Source organism: Solea solea, chromosome 3 (assembly GCF_958295425.1).
Source record: "Solea solea chromosome 3, fSolSol10.1, whole genome shotgun sequence".
Lineage (NCBI taxonomy): Eukaryota > Metazoa > Chordata > Actinopteri > Pleuronectiformes > Soleidae > Solea > Solea solea.
In genome coordinates, this window is record NC_081136.1 from 30,202,977 (window position 1) to 30,220,887 (window position 17,911).

The window sequence follows — 17,911 nt, forward strand, 5'->3', positions numbered from 1 at the left end:
CTGTTATGTGAAGGCCACTGTAGTTAGTGGTTACTTTTTATGACTAATTCTTACACACTGGACATTTAAGGCAAATAAAATCACTCCTCATTGATCCAAAACGTAACAGATTTAAATAAATTACACCGGACACACGCGCACACATTTAGTAAGAAGTTACATACGTAAACCTCTAACGTCTTCTATTTTTCCTGCAGCTGTCATTCCATCCACACCATGGAGCACGAATTTTATGAATGTCCTGAATATCTGTCGAACACCCCAGCAGAGGTGGAGAGGACTGAAGAGTTCGTGTATGAGGTACAGTTATACACTAGTCTGATTTTTCCTTCTATAAATGTACTAATATACCTGTATACCACACTCACACTGGGACTTTATGGTATAGTTCTGGCACCTAAAATGACTCAAAGTTCATTTAAAAACATGGAAACGTTTCCGAAGGTTGAAAAACCTTCAGTCATTCAGAGGTTTGATGAGGTACCGCTGCTGTATACACACAAACGCTCCCTCTGTCAGGTCTGATAGTATTGCTTGATGAAACCCAGGGGCAGAATAAGAACAACAAAAAACTAAATGTTAAGCACTGCAGCTTTAAGTCTAAAATCCTGGATTCAGCTTACAAAATAAAGCGGATGTAGCCCTTCTTCATAAATTAAACTGCAGTTCCCCAATGAAGGACAGGCACAGTACAACACTTGTAAATAGAAATGCTGTTTGGGTTATTTGTGCTTTTCTGAATTGTATGATTAAAGAGGCCTGAAGGGGTTTTTCTTTTTTTTCCGATGAGGCCACCATTGTGTCAGAAATACAGAGTCCCAGGAGATGATCCAAGGCTTGCGCTGTTTTTATGATGCTCACAAGTCCCATAACAATACAAGAAAAATTGGCTATCACAATAATACGGGAAAATTGGCTGCACCCTTGCTGAAGGAGCACACTCTGTTTGGATTGTTTTGTGAAGCATGGCACCGTCCCTGAATTTAAAAGAAAGGGCTCTTCTTCATGTAACGGCACCAAAGAAAAGGTTCAAATTACTCGGGCACTTCACTCGCTGGCAGTTTGTTTCCCTTTCATCATGAACCGTCCTTCACTAAAATGTGTTCTTTTGACAGCCTGAAGAGAAACTGGGAATGGTATGGTGGTGGACAAAACATGGTAGATGATGATGATGACAATAATAATAATAATAATAATAGCTTTGGCGGAAATCGACAACAAAGTTGGATTTATGAAATCTGTCAAGGATGTTGTACAGTACGTTTAAACACAGTGTTGCTTTACAGTGGCAGGGGTCTTGTTCTTTGGTGTTTCCTTTTCTGGATCTAATCATTCATCTGAATCCATCCATTGTTTGTTTGTTGGGGTTTCATAAACGTAGTGTTCTGTTAAGTTAGGGTTCCTGCTTGGATTGGTTATTTGTTGAGTTCTCGCTGTTCTACTGCGCTTGGTGTCGCTTGGGGTCATTTGCATCATGGAAGGAATGGCTATCACAGATATGGCTCCTGAAAGTAGAGTTGGCGATCAACCAAGGGAGACCATTTTGGACCACAGACTCCAGAAATGTCTTTTGTTTTGAAAAGTGATGAAATAGGAAGGAAGTAATAGTCAGCCACCAGGGGGCAACTCCACAAACACCCCTTTTGAATGGAAGTCAATTTTTCACTTGATTTATTAAGCCAGTAAACATTTTCCATTATAATTTTACCGATGCATGGTCTCAGTTGCTAGTTTCATGTCTTCCTAAATGGAAAAATGATGTCAATTCTGTTCCTATATATAGAGATAATAAATTTAGTGCAATAAAGCACATTGAAGTGGACATCAGCGTGAGACGTGTGTGAACTTCCACTTGCTGAAACTGCCATGGCACTGTCCAAATCACGGATCGCCTCAAAGTGGGAGTTTGTTTCGCAACCGGAATACTTTGTTTATTTGTATATCTAATCTACGGTTTGGACGAGGTGGATGGTGGCAGGCAAATCTGTTGATAGTATCACCACAATCGACCCAACTAAACACTTTGTAGAAGCAAACTGGGAAAACGGGAGTTGAGCCCGGGCTGAACGCCAAATGTGAAAAGAGATACATCAGGCAATCACACAGTGGATATCTACCTTGCACTAGGTGACCACGGTGAGTGACATTTGCAATTGTCCGTGTTCCAAACCGGCCTAATAGGCCTTCACTGCCTCAGTGAACTGCACTGCGGGTCATTAGGATTCCTCTGCTGCCAGCTGTGGCCTTAACTGTGTGGCTTGTGTGCAGTAATAGCATTTGTACAAGAACAAGGTCAGTGCTGCAGCAAAAACAACACACGCTTACATATACACACACTGAGAGAGTTAGGAGAAGGGAAGAGAAAGACCTCCCAAGCCCACCTGCCAGACATGCACACACCAAATCAGCCACTTACCTCTGTTCATCCGTGTGTATCTAACTGAAACATGAATGGCTTTCCCCTCAAAATGAAAAAGAATGGGACTACCATTCCCGGGAACATTACCTCTGACTGCCAGGTTTAGCTTCCCTTCACACTGATTGTGCACATGGGCGCTCCTGCTGTCATAATACTCGTCTGTACAGTGCGTTTGCCAAATCTACTTCTCTGGAATTGCACACCATACATGAAGAAAGTGAGTTTCGGAGCCGCCTGGTTTCTATTTTTTTGAAAGACTTAGAGATACAAAGACAATTTCAGCCCTTTTTTTTGTGGAGGAGGATATTTACAATATATCCGCTTCCCAGGCAAATCAATGTTGAATAATGGCAGATTATAATGGGAGCTCTCGTTGGTCACCACACAGTCGATGAAGTGGCAGCAGCCAGCGAGATGTTCGCCAAATTAGTCAAAATAAACGTCTTAATTATGAATCACTGAGTGCCAGAAAGGGCTGAAAGATATTGCGATGCCAAGAACGAGTTTGGCTGTTTTTTTCCCAAACGTCTAATAACACAAGAGCCTCGACCATTAAAGTTGTAAACTTGTGATTAGTGTTGCACTCCCAAAATATGAGAGGGGGGAGGCGGGGGGGACTTGAGGGAGACAGATCAATGCAGCAAAGGCTATAATGACCAGGGGTTTTCCTCTCTAATGGGCCCAGCAGCAAAAGTGCTGCACGGGTCCTAAAAATGTCAAATAGCGTGATGTGGCTATAAATAAATAGCGAGACCTTATAACATATTTACATCTTTTTTTCAAAATCCACACCCACATCCGTTTGTGGCACTGGTTTCCCGTAAACCCAAAATGAAACAGCCCAAATGACATTATCACAAAACTGCCAATGGGCTGAGGTCATCTATGCAGCGGCCATTTTCCCATAATGTGCCACCAAACCGAAGGGGGGGAAAAGACCAAAACTGATCGTCGGATGCAGATTTTTATTTTCAATCATTTCCTGTGTGAATTCCGCTCATTGTGCCTTAAAGACTGTGGCAACGAAATAGTGACAGCTGTGGAACTGTCGTCCTCTCCAATGTGGAAACAATGAGCCATGGAACGTCGACTCTGCCGGTGATTTCTTTAGGAATGGAACATGAAATAACAGCGTTATTAGCCTGAAATGTTACTCGCAGATGTTTAATGTGGCTCTAAAAGACAGGACGCCTCGCACTGTCTCATAGAACGCCAGTGACATGCGGCGAAGCTCCTCTGGTTACGGCCACATACCGTAAACGTAGACATGTAAGCCGTGCGAAAAATCGCACCAGACGTCGCCACAGTGCCATCGTTTCAAACTCTGCAGTCACAGATTATGATCCAATAATCACTAATTGAGCCTTTCGACAGTTCCGTAGGCACCCGCCGCGCCACACATTTGGAGAGTATTCAGTAATTTACTGAAAACCCAGCGCACCGCCCGACGTGCGCTGACATTAAGGCGTTAGTACCGTCTGATCTCGCCGTATGCTGCCTGTATTTCACTGTCAGGGTTCGGCACAAATCAGCCTGTGGAGGAAGTGTGTGGAGTTCAGACTCCTGCACTGAGATACAGTGTTATAAACTCATAACGCACCACAACCTTTGAAGGTCAGCACTGTCTGCACAGGGGGTTAAATGCCACAGAAATTAATTACTTCCCCTGTCAATCTCTGCTATCGTGGTTTCCCCATGACCAAAAAAAAAAAAATGGGGGTTGGGGTTTAATTCAAACACCCCAGCCCCCACTTTCCCCCTTATCCCCTCTCTTTTTTTCTTTTTTTTTTAACACCAGCAGGCTCCATGCCACACCCCAACTTCACAGTGCTGAAATTAATTTGGCAGCATGGGGTTAATAAAGATTACCAACAGCGTTATCTTTGCGTGATTACGTCCATGCAGAGCAGAGATCAAAAAAAGGCACCGTCTGCAAATTGGGGGCACATTTTTCGAGAAGTTTTCATCCGTCACCACAGCCATCAAAGGGCGGCGTGCTCAGTGTGACATGTACAGGCTTTTATTTCATGTTAACTGTGTTATTATTCACATGCCAGAGCTGCTGCAGAAGTGGCTTTACGTTGTGCCGTGTCTTCCTCTGTTCAGTGAGTACATATTGAGTTGTAGTGAGTTGTTCTGTGGTGACTTTAAGTCTCAATCTGACAGAAGCTGGAGCGGCAGAGTGTAGAGTGAACAAGTCGACCGTGGCACCAAGAGACGAAACCCACCTGAAGCTGAATACTTGCTTTGTCTATGCATAGGTGCTGCACAATGGCCTCTGATTTGATTTCCTAAATGTACAGTATCTCCTCGAGCAAACATCTGTTATATATCCAGAGATTTTTAACGAACAGGAGGCGGCTACTTCGTTGTCATTTGCTCCCGAACCCTCATACTACACAAAAACAACCAACCGAGACAGCGAGAACAACAAGTCCCATGATCCTGCACTGCTTCCCCAGTCTTCGGTTTGTGCGTTTAAAGTTTGCGCAAACATACACTTATGGAAAAACATTGATTTGCCCTCCGCTTCGTGAATATTGAGCATCAGCAGAAAAATAACATCTTTTTTTTTTTTTTTTACCTAAAGCAATTTTACAGACTTCTGACTGTGAGACAATAAAACATCCCCAGAGTGATTAGTAACAGTAATGTGGAGCATAAAACCTGTGGGTGATATCATTAAATGATAGGGTTTTGATGAGGGGGGAAAGCATAGGCTCAGGCGTAACATTGTTTGTTTGTGTGTGTGTGTGTGTGTGTGTGTGTGTGTGTGTGTCACAGGAGGTGGAGCTGTGTCGGCAGAACAGCCTGGAGAAGCTGGGCCTGACACTGTGCTACAGGACCGATGATGAGGAGGACACGAGCATCTATGTCAGCCAGGTCAGCGCTTTGACACCTTGTTAGCACATTTAGCTTTTTTTTCCTTTTTCGGAAAATAATGGGGACTGATTTCTGCCGTCGCACAATCCCTTAAGGAAAAAAAAAAAGAAGTGCTGTGACTTCGAGAAGACCTAATATAAAAACAAGCTCTCCCGAATGAAGTCTGACAGAACTCGAGCCCTCACACTGCTGCAGCAGGAAGTTATTAAAAAGGCGGCATGAATTCCCATTTGAATTCCCTTCATTAGGTATTGAAGCTGAGAGGAAGCGAAATTACCGAGGAATGAGGAGAAAATGTTTGCCAGTCAAATATCAACAGTGAATGAGCCACACATGGGCCGACAGGAAGTCGGCTCTGAAAAACAAAATCCAATCTTGCGATTGTCATTCATTTTTGTTTTAATTGGATACAGCCTTTTTTTCCACTTCCATCTTTTCCCTGAGCACACGGTCACACAAAACGTAGAGGGAACATAAGATCACTTTCTACAACTGATTTAGGGCTTGGAATAAATCCTTCCTCTTCCACTCGTTGAAACAAACCTTTTCTTTACATTATAAGCTCTGCAAACATGATAAAGAAAAATGTTTATTGTTTCAATGTCATTACCAGCACAAAGGCTGCAGGGATTAGATTATGACATATTTAGAAGGTCCAGTGTGTAAGAATTAGTGACATCGGAAGGCCCTGGAATACTTTCGCGCGTCAGGTTACTGCAGTATCCGACTTCACCATCGGGGGGCGGTACAAGTCTGGACTCAGGGAACAGGACGCATTCCTAGCAAAGAAGAAGAGAGCGATGCTTCAGCTCCCTCGGACACGGATGACTGTCCTTGGCGACTGCTTCTTCTGTTATCTAAATGTTTCTGCTTGGTGAGCGGAGCTTATACTCCACCTACTGGTGGGGCGGCAGTATGCGCTCTCCAACGTGCTCTTTGCGCGGAAGCAGTTGGCTATCGTGGGTCTAGCTCCCGTACCATAACATGACTCTGGTAGCCCAAGGGAAGGGTATGGTAAAAAAGGGATGGTTGGGACTATTTATTTCGGTACTATTCCTAATGGAAACCGTTACACCCCGTGGAAACTCGCCAATAGAGGAATCTTCTGCTCAGCCCACTCTTTCCGGCCTTCACATACCAGAGAGAATGGCACTCTTCTTTGTTTGTATGGCAAGGTTCCGCTTCAGAAACGCAGGCTCTGGCAGATGTGTCCACTAGAAACGCGGGCGGCACAAGACGGCAGCCTCTGTGAAGCAAAACCCTTTTTCTAAAGAACATAATAAAAGGCTGAGGAAATGTAATTTGTTTTAAGGCGAGGGGATCAGACAGGGTTTTATATTTTAAATTCTGTAAATGAACACTTAAATGTTACACACTGGACCTTTAACTGTTTTGAACTTACAATGATCTGGTACATACAGAACACATCTACTACTTTTCTACAAAAAGACTACACAACCAATACGATACAAGCGCGAACTCAACCTCACACAGTCTCCCCACGACGGCACACATCTATTTTTGTTTCCCTGATAAAAGGATGAAAAATGCAAATTTACCCTCATTAAAATGTATGTATAGATTGTACTCGTGCAACTTTGGGGAGTGTGTTAAACCCCCTCCTCTCCCCCTCTCTCCCCTCCATTTTCTCCAAGGTTCACTGTAAAAATAACAAAGTTTACTGCATGATTGTCGAGGGTTTGTTGTGTTTTATATGCATATCCAGCAGGGATGCATTTCAAAACATAGGAGATGTTGATTCATTCAACCACAGCGGAACCGCGTCTGCATCACAGACAGTCGGAGCTTTGTTTTATGTCCTCAGTCTTACGTTATGTTGTCGTCTCTCTTTCGCTCGTGCATCAGTGAAAACACCTCCACTCTTTTATACGTTACAAGGGCTCACATGTCGGTCGGCTACTAGCTACTGCACTTGGGGGGGGGGGGGGGGGGGATAAGAAGCAGCGGTACTATACATCTTTACCAAGGAAATCCTGTATCATCTGAAAAATACAAAATATGCCTTTTGTTTGGAGCAGTTATTTACGGTAATAGAGAGTTTCACAATAACCTGCTGCGAGCGCTGATTTCCATATTCTTTTGTGCAGGTGGAGCCAAACAGCATAGCAGCGAGGAATGGACGCATCAAAGAAGGAGATCGTATTTTGCAGGTGTGTAGCTAAAATTCCACTTTTTTTTCTCCCCCCAACGCGAGCACAAAGTCGGAATATTTAAACTCCTCGTTCTACCGGGGAGATTAAAGTTCTTTGTCACACTCACACCCGGCGCTGCGCCCCTTCTTCGGCAGCGCTCTCTGTCTCACTCTCGCTCTGTCTCATTATGCAAAAGAACCTAAAGGATCAGACTTGCCGGCTGTTCTCTTTCTAACATGGTTTGAACATGGTTTGGATGCTGTCTATTGTTTACTGTTTACAGTATACCGATCAGAGAACTGGCAACATTGCAGAGGGTGGGGCCAAAAGTATATTGTGGTTAAAATGTGTCATTATCCCTCAGTTTTGCATAATACATGCAGTGTATATGGTTGTGTCTCTCTACTACAGACAACACATTGTCAGTTCCCATTGTTCCTTCAGTGCAACACAGAGAGGAAAAGTGTGACTCCAGGCTTAAATGCCACCAGGTGTGTGTGTGTGATCAAGGGGAACAGTCCCTCATTAAGACCTGGTGAGGAGACAGTCAGTCTGTGAACATAACTCTCACCATTGTCACCATGTTTTCTTCTTCATTTACTTCTATTTTCTTACGTATGAGCGTGTAAGACGTATACAAACCGACCGAAAGTAGCCGCCCTCCCTTGACTCGTTAACGGGCTGATTGGAAACACTCTGCAGCTCTGACTGCCTTGCTCCTGATTGGCTGTTGCAGACTGCCTGACAGTCTACTTTAGCCTCTGCAGCCACAGTGTGTGAGTAGTGTTTGCAGCAGAGAAGCAGCAAGAGTCTTTCAGTTGTTATTTGTGGGGCTACTCTAGCATGGGGTTGTGTGTTTTTGTTGTATACTGAATATCTTTTACCACCATTTTTGAAACTTTACAAACACATTGTTGATCCCTCCTCTGGTATTAAGGCAAGATGATGAGAAATCATTTCAAGCATTTCACTCTCAACAGTTTGGAAAGAACGTGAATTGAAACCTGTGGGGCAATAAGTACGAAATGAATGAAGCCACAAAATGTGACATTAAGGAAAGACTGCTTCAGCTGATACCAATGGTGCAGCCAGTTTGTTTGTGGGTGGCAAACTCAAAGCATCTGCAGTGGCGGTGCATTAAAATGTAGATGGTTGGAAGTGGAGAGGAAGTTGAATATGAAACCAATGTAGATTATTTTCTCTTGGACAAAGAAAGCCTGCCCCACACACGAGAGGATTTTTCAATATTTTAATCCTGACAACGCGCAGACTAGATGAGATTCCAGGGATATGGGATCTCACTGAAACTAGCGTGATTAAACGTGACTTCAGAATGTAAACAGACATGGAGGTGAACTGCTGTCAGTTACTAGCTGTTTTGTGCGTACAATGTTTTGTGCTGAGAAACAGTTCAGTCGTAGATATTTTATGATTAGAAATCAGGAAGCGTCTGATGGCATTAAAATCGTGTCTGTTAGCCCCTTGCACTCCAGGATAATTTGGCAAGATAATCTGTTCAAATCAGCCTAAAATCAGAAGGCAATCAAGGCCAAATTTGAAATTATCCTCTAGTCATACAGGGAACTCCAGCCAAGGTTGGCTAATTACATCTTCTTATATTGAGAGGATATTTATGTTTTACAGCCTACAGTTTTTTTCTTTCTTCACATTGTCCTCATGTTATAATTATCCGCTGCTGCTGCTGCTGCTGCTGCTGCTGCACCAAACAGATAAACTTTCACTTTCAATCTCCGCTTGTTGCTAGCACGTGCAAATTAATCAAACAGAGGGACAGTTACTTACTGTATTGTGTGTACTGGTGATTTTGGCAACTGCACTCTACGATGTTTTGAAATGGAACTGCAGTAACCATTTCAAACATTAAAGGTTGAACATATTTAACACACATCTCCTTCACTCTCTGAACGCAGAGTGTCTGTTTTTGTGTTGTGTGAATAGCTGTGGGGAGCGGGGGCCTCTGTACTCCGGGCCCTATTATCTTCTCCTGACAGCCCCATTACTCTAGTGAGGAAAAGATGAACGCCACCTGTCAAACAACAGTTAATTGTGTGTCTGGATGCGCGGTGAGAGCAGACACTTGTGAGGTCAGCGTAGGCGCGCGCATGCACACACGATTGACTCTCCTTACCAAGTGTGCAGCCTGCCCATTTCTTTCTTTCTAAATGGATGGACAAGGAAGAGGGGATGACAGGAAGGAGGGATAAGAGACAGTAGAGCGGACCGGGAGAGAAGGGGAGAATGAAAAAAAAAAAAACTATTAGAGAGTGAGAGAAAAACCTCGTAAAAATAATAAAAATGGAGAGTTTTATTACTCTACATTTTATTTGTGGCAGTGACATGGATGATAAAATCACTATAAGACTATCTTTTCTTGGGTATGTAGTTAGGGCTTCTGAGTTAACGTGTCACCTACGTGTCTTTGATGTGCAGATAAATGGCTGCGAGGTACAAGACCGAGAGAAAGCTGTTGCCCTGTTGTCAAGTGAAGAAGCAAGGAGCATCATACTGCTGGTGACGAGACCTGAAATCCAGGTAAACACACTCCCCACACAAGCACGCTGCCCGCGCTCCCCTGCCCTGTGTGTCATGTCTAATAACAACAGCTGTCTGCCAAGTGCTCGCTGCACTCATTCCAACTGTCAGTGTGATTGTCTGCAGTTTCTGCACACACACACACACACAGAAATAGCGAGAGATGAAGTTTTCTGACAAGATGTTGTGATTGCAGCTGGAGGACGAGGTCTGGCTAGATGACGAGCAGCAGGAGCTGGTGCTGGAGCTTGAGGAAAGGCAGACGAAGAAGAAGAAGAAGGAACATAGCTTTGACAGAGGAGATGAAGTGAGTTAAATTGGAGGCCACTTTCATAGCCAACAACTTAAATCCAGATTGTTATCTGGATTCTGTGTCTTTTTTTTTCCATAATGCCGTTAGCATTACTTGACAATTCGCCATGTCACAAGGAACATTAACGATAGTGAAAACCTCAAAATCATCCAAATCTGTTTAATCTTTTTGGCATAATCCTGCTAACAAACTCACAGACAAGCAAATAATCAGACAAGGGGAGCTAATGAGCCAAAGAGTGAGTGGGATCAAGGACAGACACGATGAGATGAGTGATACTGTAGCTGGAGTAAGAGACATATTACAATATTTTCATATTGAACAATTCTGTAAAAACTTGGATTATGTTCAATAAAACTGTCAGATGTTGTTGTTTTCCAATATCTGCAACTGTGATATAGGTAAGGTTAGTAAAGATTAAGTCAAAAATGCCTATGGTATGTTTTATGTTAGTCAACCAACGCACTTCAAAGTCTTGAAACCAAGCATACTACTTGGATCATGGATTTTTGAGGTGCAGGATAGTCCAACATGAATGTAGTTTCTGGTTACCCATAATTGAATAGTAACACTCACAGGAACCTGTTGCAGTTGAATGAAACTGATTTTATGTTTCTTCATATGTCCAGCATCAGGCTGAAGAGGATATGACAACAGACACCGCTACCTGTTCCTCCAACAATCAAGACAGTGGCTTTGGACGTAGTACAGACAGTCCCGAGCACCAGCCTCTGCTGGCCAGACTTCACAGGAGAAGTCCGGCCCGTTGCCTCAGGGACCGATGGCTGGCGGAGCATCCGCACACACGGCACCCGAATGCGGTGCCACAGGACACTCTGTCCACAGGTCAAAGCCATGAGGGGGGAGTTAGTATTCGCAACAGTGGGGGTGGGGTCCTCGGCTTAGAGAATTGCTTCCAGCAACTGCTGGAGCTCAAGTGTCAAATCCGAAATGGAGGCGAGTGCGGGGTGTACTCCATTCGACACAGCATAGAGTGCAGCCTCACCGAGCAAGGTGAAGGGGATGGCGATGGTGTGGATAGTGAGGAAGGTGGTAGTGGGGTAGAACACGAGTTGAGGATGCTTAACGAGGAACTGCGAAGTATTGAGCTGGAGTGCCAGAGCATCATGCAGGCGCATCAGCTCCGCAAGACCCACAACCTAGACTCACCAGGATGGAGCCCCAAAGATGGACCCAAGCGACACAGCCGGCTTGCCGACATTTATGAACACCCGGAGAGGTTGGACAGTGATAAGATCAGAGAGAAGGACAGCTCCAGTGCCTACAACACAGCAGAGAGTGCGCGGTCGACACCGCTTGGTTTGGAGAGATCTCCGGACCACTCTTTACAGAGACACATCGCTATCACCAACCAGAAAAACCTCAGACTCGCATCTTCCACACCCTCCAGCCCCATCACTATCCCCAAACCCCACGGTACACCTAGTTGTAGCAGACCAGCAGATCCAAGCCCTGTTATCTCCAGCAGCCCAGACCAGAGCAACCCCTCGAGGTCTGAGTCAGACCCTGCCTTGCCTGCAGATGATGAAAGGTGTGAGAAGAAAGGCCGGACTCGGGATTCCAGGAGAAGGCTTCCCTATGGGTGTTCCTATCAAACAACACCTTATCAAGGCCAAGGTGGATCCAGGCAACTCCAGGTTTGTAGGATAGAAGAGACATTTCAACCAAACACTGATTTTTCCTTTGAGTATTTCTCATCTGACAGTTTTCTGTGTTGCAGAGCTACATGCAGCTGCTACAGCAGCACTCATCCCTGGAGTATTCCCAGAGCCAGCTGAGTCTGGTCAGCGTCTGTCGAGATCCCGTGCACCGGAGCGGCCGACCCGGGGAACCGCGTCTCGAGTGGAAGGTCAAAGTTCGTGCAGACGGCACGCGCTACGTGGCCCGCAGGCCTGCCCGTGACCGCATCCTGAGGGAGCGGGCGCTTAGAATTCGGGAGGAGAGGAGCGGTGGCATGACCACGGACGACGATGCCATGAGTGAGATGAAGATGGGCCGCTACTGGAGCAAAGAAGAGCGGAAGCAGCACTTGGCGCGGGCCAGGGAGCAAAGGAAGAGGAGGGAGTTCATGCAGAAGAGTCGCCTAGACTGCCTGAAGGAGGGGCCAGCCAGCGGAGCTGAAGGCAGGAAGGAGATTAACATCTTAGAGCTCAGTCACAAGAAGATGATGAAGAAACGAAACAAAAAGATCCTTGACAACTGGATGACCATCCAGGAGTTGATGAGCCATGGAGCCAGAGTACCTGAAGGCTCCAAAGTACACAATGCCTTTCTGTCTGTCACAACTGTCTAATATCAGGTAGCCTGCAATTCAGGATCTACTGAGTTGTTTAAAAAAAGAAGGTGTTTGTTTGTTAAGTTTAAAAAATTATCACTACTGAGGACTTTGTAGCATTTCTGAAGAAAACTGTAAAATTGAAAAAAACTCTTTTCCTGCATTTTCAGATGACATCCGCCATGTTTTTACACTGACGTTTTGGTTATGCACTGGCTTCCGATCGCGAACAAGTTTAGTAGCACGTCGGTTCAAACCGATAGAAACAAAAAAACGGACCAACATTTTAACGTTATGCATACTTTGTACTGTGTCTTCATGCTGTCCATTCCTCTGTTTCCTTACACATGAAGTGACTTCGCTTGCCTCGTTCAAGGTGGCATTTTTTATAATGGGGGAAAAAAAATACAATATTTTTCACGCTTTATAAATTCAGTAACTTTTTGTAGAGGGATTTTTTTACACCAAATGTCAATGTCCTGTAAACATTTTATTGTAATGTCCTATTTATGTCTGTAGCTCCGATCCGTCAAGGTCAGTTAGAGTTGACACTATTTGATTGAACTCTGCTTTGCTCTGTCGTCGACCACAGAGAAATTAACTTCGAAAAAGTCCCTGGAGGACAATTAACATTAAATTAATACTTTTAATGGCTTCATAATGACACTTGTCTTAAATTATTTGAGCACTCAAGTGAAAAGAGAGACAATTTCAACATGATATCATACCTCAAAATTACAGTCACAAATCTAATCTGTCAAATGAAGAACCACTTTTAGCCTGAGTTGACCTTTTTAGACCTTAATATTTGCAAATAATGTTATAAATGTGAGATATATAATCATATTTATATTGTCTACTGTTATTTTTATTTATGGTAAATTAATTTTTATGGTCTATCTGATAAATGTTTCACAATACGTGGCTATCATATTGCAGCCTTTTTAACCCAAACATGCTGCTTTCCACTCTCGCCTTGCTGGAGGCCCTGACTCCAGTATTTGTTGATGGTAAAACATTTGTAATAAAAAGAAAATGAAATGAAAGATTTCCCTTTTTATTCAGCACACACTCTGTCCTCTGATGACTGGAATGTGTTTCCCTCTTCATTTGCACCACATTACTCCCTGAAATGAAACCCTTTCACCTCACTGGAAGTGTAGCCGTGGTCACTTGGCTCTGTTGTGTCCTCAGGGACGAAGGCAATTAGGACAAGGAGTGTGTGAAACGCCTCTGCCATTGTTTGTTCTCTCGGATGTGCTGTCCATGAGGACAAACCGTGGCCAAGTTGCAGCAGTGGGTCTTATGACCCTTGCAATCCTAATTCCGAATGAAAACAATTACGGTAGCCAACAACAGTAGCTGCAACACAAAGAAAGAGGGTCCATCCATCCATCCATCCATTTTCTACCGCTTTGTCCTCCACATGAGGGTTGTGGGGGGGAGCTGTGCCAATCTCAGCTGACATAGGGTGACACCGTGGCCAGTCCATCACAAGGCCACATACATGGACCTTTCTTACAATTTGCCTAATCCCCATTTTGCATGTTTTTGGACTGTGGGAGGAAGCCGAAGAACCCGGAGAAAACCCACACACACTGGGAGAACATGCAAACTCCATGCAGAGAGGCCCTTGTTCCAACTGGGTCGCAAACCCGGGTCTTCTTGATCCAAAGGCAAGAGTGCTAACCACTAAGCTTTGAATTGCAACTTTTAGCATGTTTAGCTTGTGCTTTGAACGTGGACTGGTGCTAGATGGCCTGGTCCGAGTATTTTTGGCGCGTTCCCACCAAGTGTAATGGTTCGGTTTGGTACGTATTTCTTGGTGTTTCCATTAGGATTAGTACCAAGATAACACATAACAAGTAAAGGTATTGTTCTCAGTCAAACGTACGCCTGACCGACGGCTTTACTATACCAAACGTACCGTACTGTACCAGACCCAACTGTACCATGATGGAAACATGGCAATATAAGCTCAGATAACCACGTTCCCACCAAAGGTATTCAGAAGACCACCTCTGAAAGCACAATATGTTGAACCTTGGAGCAGCAGCACCTGCCACTTTATTAGATGTACTGTGTACCTAATAAAATGGCCAGCGAGTAAACATTGCCTACACATCCCAGGTGGACGCACTTTTATCCACTCTCTGCAGTTACACCATACATACATTATGCATGCTGGGGCCTGTGGTTTACACGTTTTGAGTTTGTCGTGTCCCCGATGTAAAGACGTAATATTTAAGATGTAAATGTGTTGTTTCCTCCAGAGAACAACAACACAGTTGATCTTTGTGTCTGTATGTGGAGTAAGGCAAAGAGTGTACTTTATGAATACGACAGAAGATGCCTTTTTAATTGAGCACGTGGGAAAATGACATGGAGACGACAATAATAATAATAATAATTGCGCCCGGAAAACAGTCACACCTGCCTCCGGGGCCGCACCAGACCGGGCTTCCTGATCTCCATATTTGCAGGAAGTCATAATAAAGCATTTTTGATGTTGTGTGGCTTGAGAGCAGACATAGTAATTTACCCTGTCACTACAGTTTAAAGTATTCATGTATTCACACCAGGAGGACTGAGTGACAGTGTGAGCGGGGGCTGTGGGTGCAGGGAAGGGAAGGATGTCCATTTAGCGATAGGAAGCATCAAAGCTCAACTATACTCAAAGCACTGAGGAGATGCCGGTGAAGTCTCCTTATCCCCTGTCAATCTGCCGTGTCTGTCCACAGCCCAGTGAACTGAAGAATTAATGAGACATCAGACAGGCATAACCATCACCACGGCGATGATGCATATAGTATTAAATCAGGTGAGCTCTGCACCCGCTTCTCTCCCGGCGACCATGTTATTTCACCACATCCAAACTGTTCCGTCTGTGTGACCGGAGTGGCACAGGACCGCAGGGATTCATTTATTGCGGGCCAATCCCAGCATTACAAGTGATTATTCCCTGTGTGTTTCGCGAAGATAATTGAATGTGTGTTAAATGTTGATCTGTTACACACCAGTGTTATTGTGTGGCAGCAGGCCATGGAGCTCACTGTGGCATCACCCTAATACAGAGTGTTAGGTGTTAAAGCTATAAAAGCCAGGGTAACTACTCAGAATATGGAATAAGCTTGTTCAAAAGGACGTTGCCTTGGGTTAAAGTACATAAGGAATCGTAAAAAAATGTGGTGTGCTAACTTTTAAATGGAAACAAACCAATCGAGCTGTTGTATACACACAAACACTTATAGTTTTTGCTCGACAGAGCCCTTTTTTCCCCAGACGAAGGATGCAGCGTACACATTTCTCATCGTCACTGTTCAAAAAGACCAAACAGAGGCAGAACAACAACAACAAGAATCACCAGCTCAGCAGTCCACAGCTCATCAAGCCTCGCTTGCCATAGAGTCTAGAAACGGTCTAGCCTCAATCTGTCTTCTAAGGAAACACGACTTGTGCTCCGGCACCTCTAAATTTCACTTAACACAGTATGTTTTTAGTTGTTTTAACAAGGAAAAAGCCAAGTGTGAGCTTTAATTTCGCTAACTGAACTAAACTCCCCCTCCGCTCTCTCACGCTAATTAAGCCGATAGAGTTGTGTCACAATATTCATGTGATAAATGTGAGAAATCACAGTTGTCTTTGTACTAGAACAAAACGAGCCGCTTTGACAGGTCGCTGTAGGAAAATCAAATAGTTGAAATTAATACGGCTGAGTTTAATGAACTAGTGGTTCAACGTCACGCTGATCTGACTTCGAGGAACTTGTTCCTGCTAAAACGTGTCAACACGGCACAAGAGGAGAGAAATGAGGCATTACAAATACACATGACACAAATACATTTTTTTTTATTAATAATAATAATAGGAAACCTTAGGAAAACGTAAAACAAAAACAAAAAAAACATGAATATTTTCACTCCTTTTCAACCATTCATAATCTGTCTCATTCAAATTCCAACCTCTGATGTGGTGAGATCAGGCTTGTGTTGCAATGATGAATAAAAAAAAGAAGAAGAGGCAGCAGAGGTATCCTGGCTCTCTTTAATCTGATGATGCCTTTTGAAGTGGCAGAAAGTGAGTGGGACTGGAACAAAGTCAGGTGTTCTTTTACCGAGATGCTGCTTTAGATGCTGTGACGTGTCTCTGTGTCGACTGTGAATATATATACCCCCGTGTGCAAATATGATGAAAGAGGAGATCCTCAACTGATGCTTTATTAATTACGCGTTATTTGTCTCGGTCGACCTCAGAGATGGTTTCTAAAGTTGTCAGTGTCTTTATTGACTATTGATGGTCCCTAGCTTATGGATAAGACATTAACAAACATATTAATCCTGTTGGAACACAGTGCAAATTAGAGGCGGCAGATTTACTTGTCAGTATTGTAAGTTATACAGTTTAACATCGTACTGTGATTCTTGTTTTGGATCTCACCAATTTTAATTTTTGCAGTGGCTGTTCCACACAGTGAAGGGCTGGTCTTAAACATGCATAATACATCGGACTAAAGGTGAAGCTTGTGTTATTTTACTGCAGAAGATACTGTTGTATTATAGATGAAACGGAATTTTAATGTTGATTTATCATCTTTGACGGGGTGTTTGCTGTAGAAAACTATAGTACATCCATCCATTTTCTACTGCTTTATCCTATGCTGTGTCATCTGGCATAGGGCGATAGGCGGGGTCACACCCTGGACAGATCACCAGGGTGTGTTATTTTTCTTATCGATTTAGCCATGCATGATTTGTTAATTGTTAATGTTATCATGTATTCTTATTTTAATATAGATATTAGTATAAGTTATGAAGAAATGCAAGTTTAGTGAATTCTTAACACTTTTGAGCACACCTCGGTTTTAGAAAAGCAATAAGATTCAACCATCCTGTTCATCCACTGCTGAATAAACACTGCTGGAGGGGATTTTATCAGAAAAGTAATTTAGCATGTTCAGTGAACAATCCAGTATACACATGGGCAACATAAGGCCCTGTGGCCGGATCCGGCCCACAAACCAGTTTTATCCGGCCCACAATGTCCTCACAGGTTACCTCAAGTTGACAGTGATTGGTCAACTTTGTGATGAAAAACAGCCTCAGAGACAGAAAAGATTCCTCAGAATGTCACGTTTTTAACAAAGAGTGGGCATTTAAATGATTTTTTTATTCAGTAAGTTAATTTAAAATGTAAATGTTTAAAAGCTATTTTAATCTTGCTTTAGGAGTGTTTAAAGACATACAGAAGAATGGTATATGTGTGGCGTAGACCCTGCAGAAGCGAATGTAGCCTAA

At 43.6% G+C, this 17,911-nt stretch overlaps 1 protein-coding gene across 1 annotated transcript in view; it reads left to right on the top strand.

Annotated features, from left to right (window-relative positions):
* Positions 1–13,617, top strand: part of pdzrn4 (PDZ domain containing ring finger 4) — a 36,002-nt gene extending 22,385 nt beyond the window's left edge. The window contains exons 3-9 of the mRNA XM_058623526.1: positions 198–300; positions 5,204–5,302; positions 7,411–7,473; positions 9,907–10,008; positions 10,205–10,315; positions 10,951–11,979; positions 12,063–13,617. Coding sequence (XP_058479509.1) covers positions 198–300; positions 5,204–5,302; positions 7,411–7,473; positions 9,907–10,008; positions 10,205–10,315; positions 10,951–11,979; positions 12,063–12,635 — 2,080 coding nt within the window. The 3' untranslated portion in view covers positions 12,636–13,617. The remainder of the gene's footprint in view (positions 1–197; positions 301–5,203; positions 5,303–7,410; positions 7,474–9,906; positions 10,009–10,204; positions 10,316–10,950; positions 11,980–12,062) is intronic.
* The last annotated feature ends 4,294 nt before the right edge of the window (positions 13,618–17,911 follow it).